General features: G+C 58.3%; 1 protein-coding gene across 1 annotated transcript in view; it reads left to right on the top strand.

The window, feature by feature from the left end:
• rreb1a (ras responsive element binding protein 1a) overlaps positions 1-4699 on the top strand; it is a 24390-nt gene that overhangs the window by 13448 nt on the left and 6243 nt on the right. Inside the window, 10 exon segments of the mRNA XM_019890062.1 lie at positions 693-806; positions 955-1141; positions 1237-1312; positions 1382-1471; positions 1558-1721; positions 3249-3390; positions 3466-3644; positions 3730-3919; positions 4006-4242; positions 4513-4699. The exon segment at positions 4513-4699 is cut by the window's right edge and continues 270 nt beyond it. Of these exon segments, the coding sequence (XP_019745621.1) occupies positions 695-806; positions 955-1141; positions 1237-1312; positions 1382-1471; positions 1558-1721; positions 3249-3390; positions 3466-3644; positions 3730-3919; positions 4006-4242; positions 4513-4699 (1564 nt within the window). The 5' untranslated portion in view covers positions 693-694.

Here is a 4699-nt window from a genome sequence, read left to right as displayed (position 1 = left end):
TGTGTGTGTGTGTGTGTCTGTCCACCTGCTCCTGCTTTGTCATGACACAAGCAATTGCAACACTGACGCATGCACGCAAACACAGTCGTGCATAGTGGCAGTTGTCAGCAGTCAGCCTAATTTCACTCTTTCACTCTCGTAAAACAAGAAGTGAAAACCATCAATGAAAAGTCAAATAATTTTGTGTGTGTGTCAGCTTCTCAAATGGTATAAAAATAAATACTTAGTTTCTGTTTTGTGGGAAAAATGAATCTCTTAGCTGTCCGACTCATTTCTACGTGGAATGCACACACACGCACGCACGCACACACACACATGCGCAAGCTATGCTGGAAGAGGAAGTGGCCGACTCCGGAGAGCGTCTTCCTGTGGGGGAAGCTAAACAGGAAATGGTCATCATTTCTTCTCCTCTGACTAGTCTTTTCGCCAATCTGCGTGTGCGTTTTGAGCAAACAAGTGTGTGCCTGCTTGTAAAATGTCCCCTCCGGTTGAGTTGGCTCGGGCCCATGAAACCGTCCGCTGGCCTCGAAAACATGTGACCTCTAACCCGTTCTTTGTGACCTTCACTCAACATTCATCAACTTTTTTTTGGAAGGTGGAGTGCACTTTCACGCCTGGCAGAAAGCAGGTGCCATCTCGTGCTGGATGATGGTCACGTGACACGAGTTTATTAACTTTGTGCGTGTGCGCAGACATGGAAAACGCCACCGAAAAGCAGGAAGTGGGAGGAGCCAACTCTGTGGCGAATGGCCAAGAGGCGGGGCTGGCGGAGGAGACCCTGCAAAATAGCATCAGTGGCATCAAAGGTACATTAGCTTCTGCGTGTCGTCGAGTTGCTCCTCGGTTGTCTTTTTGTCGGGGCGACCTTGTTGCTTGTGTCGCTGATGGCGTCCCGTACGCTCGTCGCGTGAGTGGACGCCTTTAACTGTCGGTCACTGTGACCCCGCCCACCAGTTGCACCCGAGAGCGCCAAGAACGAGGACGAGAGCGCGCCAAGCCTCCAGAACGGCGGCGGCGGCGGCGGCGGGGGAGGTGACTTGTCCTCCATCAACGCCATGATGTCAGCGGTGATGTCAGCAGCAGGCAACATTAACGGAGGAGGAGACGCAGGAAGTGATGTCACTCCGGGACCCTCGCCAAGGTGGCACAAATTTCCTTAACGGGGATAGCTCCTGAAATGGCCGCCGCCACGCACGTAGTTTTTCACCGCCGCTGACCGATTTGTGCTCCTTCTAGCCCCTCCCCCAACAAAACGCCCGGGGCCTCGGCGGCCACGAGGGCGCCGCCCGGCCGCAGTGTCCGACGCAGCCAGGTGAGCCCGGCCCTCTCGCCCCTCGGCCCGCGGGCGCCTGTTGACGCGTCGCTTTGTCTCCGCCGCCAGGACGCCAAAGACGATCACGCCGCCCACGTGTGCCCGCTTTGCGACAAGAGCTGCCAGTCGCAGCATCAGCTCACCATGCACATCAGACAGGTACGGCTACACGCGTGCGCTTCCGCTTTGAAAAGGCCGCGCGGCGGGAGACGCCGTCCTCACGAGCGGGCTTTTTTTTGCCGTAGCACAACGCCGACGCGGGCGCCACGGATCACTCGTGCAGCATTTGCGGCAAATGTTTGAGCTCGGCGTCGTCGTTGGATCGCCACATGCTGGTGCACAGCGGCGAAAGGCCCTACAAGTGCAGCGTGTGCTCGCAGACGTTCACCACCAACGGCAACATGCACAGGTATGCGCACGGGCGCGCGCGCAACGATGGCAGGAAGTTGTCCATTAACCCGTCCTCCGGTTCGCCATGGTGGAAGAACAACTTCACTGGCGGGTGGCTGCGTTCAGGAAGTTAGACTTTAAACCATCTGTCCCCATCTCACACGCACGCGCTCGCGCACACACACACACACACACACACACACACACACACACACACACACACACACACACACGCAGCAGCAGCAACGCCCATCGTTTATCAGTCGAGTCCAGCCTGAAACATCCACACGCGGCTGTGTTGGTACGCCCGCTTGCAGGCGTCTTTGATTGTGTGTCTTGTTGCGAAACAAGTTGGCCTGCAGGTCTGCGTGTGAAAAATGAAAATCCGAAATGGAACATTGGCATCAAGGATTTGGCTTGGCTCCCTAAAAGAACACACACACACATACACACACACAAGCTCGTGAGGGAGCCAGGCAGACGGTGCACATCAATGTTGGGGGGGAGGGGGGGGGTCGGCATCAGAGCAGTAGTACACATGTTGTCCAGCGGAGGGCCCCGCAGTCTGAACTTTTCAGCCATCTTGGCCAACGTGTACTTTTCACACACACACACACGCACACGCACACGCGCGCACGCACGCACAGTAGCGCATGTGCAGGGGCTGCCTGCCCCCTCTCTGGTTGGCTGCGAGAGAGTTTTGAGGCACCTTTTTCTGCGCCTCTCTGCGGCTGGTGTATCAAGTTGTTGCTGTCAGCTGGCGGCAGGAGCTGTTTAGGGCGTCCAGCCTGCTGCCTGCCACCTTCTATTAATAGAGAGAGCGCTTCCTTTCGACCTCTTCTCTCTTGACCGCTTCCATCTTCATCCTTTCTGCTTCTGCTTTGTCGCACTCACTGGGTGTTCCCCAACTTTTGCCGTCAGAAAAATGTCACGGCGCGCAACCAAAACCAAAGCGTCGCTACAAGTACAGCGGATCGCAGCTCGGCTTTGCGTCCTGCGGGCCTTCCGCCATCGAGTGGAGGAGCAAATCCGTCACTGAGAATTGGAGCCCGTCATCTCACCGACCATTTCGCTCATGCGCAGCTCGCTAAAATATGGACTCAAATTCCAAATTGTCTTTGGAGAGATGGCATATTTTTGTTTCCGATCCCCCTTTTGAAATGTAGTTGGGCACATTTTTATGGACTTCTGATTCCAAATTGTAGCCACAACTTGCATATTAATGTGATGGTCGGCGTCCGCCATTTATGGCGGACGCGTTGGAGTATAATGAACATTTTTTATTTCGATATGTATGTTTTGAATTCTTCAACGATGTACGAAGAAAACGATGTCGTTGAAAGCATGAGCAGAAAGTACCCGAAGGTATTTAATATTTATTGATTGTTGAGTTTTTTTTTAATCCCGTCATTGTTTTTCCACGGTTGTGCGTTTATTGATTTATACAAATGACTCTGGGGTGAAATGGGAGCATTTGCTCATTGGGACGGCTTCACGAAGCAACTCCCTCCCAAAGTAACCGGCGAACGCGTGCCCCCGTGCGCAGACACATGAAGATTCACGAGAAGGACCCCGCCAGCAGCCTCCTGCCCGTCAGCCCGCCGTCGCCCACCAAGCGCCGCCGTCCTTCCGTCAAGCGGCGCCAAGGCCAGGAGGACGAGGACGCCGAGGAGCCGCCCGCCAAGAAGGTGAGCGCGTCCCGCCCGGCCATCGAACGGAGCGGCAGGGTGGCGGCGGGGCTAAATGACGACGATGTCACGCAGGCGACGGAGGACCCGGCCGCGGAGGAGGCGGCGGCGCCGCCGCCGAAGACCAACGCGACGGCGGTCGGCGCGCGGGCCGCGGAGGAGCGTGCGCTCCCTTGTCCCATCTGCTTCAAGACGTGCAGCGGGCGACTGGAGCTGGACGCGCACATGGACACGCACCCTGACAGCACGCTCAGGTGCGCACTCGGACACGCTCGCGCGCGCGCGCACACGTGGCCCGTGCCGGCCCCTGTAAAGCTTTGCCCGTTGCGGTGCTCGCAGGTGCGACTTGTGTTGCCTTTCGTTCCGCACCCACCGCGGCCTGTTGCGTCACAACGCGGGCGTCCACAAGCTCCTCCCCCAAGATCCCAGCGGCCGGCCGTTCATCCAGACCAATCCGTCCATCCCGGCGGGCTTCAACGACCTGGCCTTCATGGACTTCTCCTGCAAGAAGTTCGCTCGCGTGGCGCAGGTCAGTCCCTCCGGCCGCCGTCTTTTTGCAAGCCGGGCTTCTGTTTGGCGGCTGAGCCGTGTCTCGCGCGGGCGCTTCCGCCGCAGGTGTGGTGCGAGACCAACCTCCGGCGTTGTATCAGCAACTTTCACCGCTTCGTCTGCGAGAGCTGCGACAAGGCCTTCCCGCTGCACTCGGCCCTGGAGCTCCACAAGAGCGCCGCCCACTCGGACGACGCGGCCCGGGAAGCGGCCGGCGCCCAGCAAAATGGCACCGGGGACGTTGGGGAGGACACGCCGCAGTTCCGCTTCATGGAGGCGCTGGGACTCCGGCACGTTTCCAAGGTAACCGCCGTCGTCTGTCGCTCTAGCCGCCGGTGAGGGGCAAAAAAAAAAAAAAAAAATCGGGATCTGTTGAACTTGTCAACAGAGAGGAAAAAAATGTTGATCGTGTCGGGCCAATGTTTGGTTGAAGGCTTGCCTTCTCCCGATTGGTTGCCTTCCGAAGCCCGGCCGAGCCTCGCAGAAAGCAAATCCGCGAAAGCAACGACGTGCGCTCCCCGAGCTTCGTGACTGACCGCTTCCCGCGCCTCATGTCGGGCGCGCCTCCCTCAGGTGAAGCGCACCCCCACGGAGGATGAGATCCACCAGGCGCACCTGGACAGCATCAAGGCGATCCACGTGGAGCCCCTGAGCTGCAGTCTGCCCCAGGAGCCGCCCGCCTTCCCGCCGGGAGGACCGACGGTCGGCGCGGGAGGTCTGACGGCGCCGGGCCTCCCCCTGCCGGAGCCGTCGGGAGCCG

This window comes from Hippocampus comes, unplaced genomic scaffold (genome assembly GCF_001891065.2).
Source record: "Hippocampus comes isolate QL1 unplaced genomic scaffold, H_comes_QL1_v1.1 scaffold185, whole genome shotgun sequence".
Lineage (NCBI taxonomy): Eukaryota > Metazoa > Chordata > Actinopteri > Syngnathiformes > Syngnathidae > Hippocampus > Hippocampus comes.
Note: the sequence above shows the minus strand (reverse complement) of the source record. Positions and strands in the feature narration are given on the sequence as shown.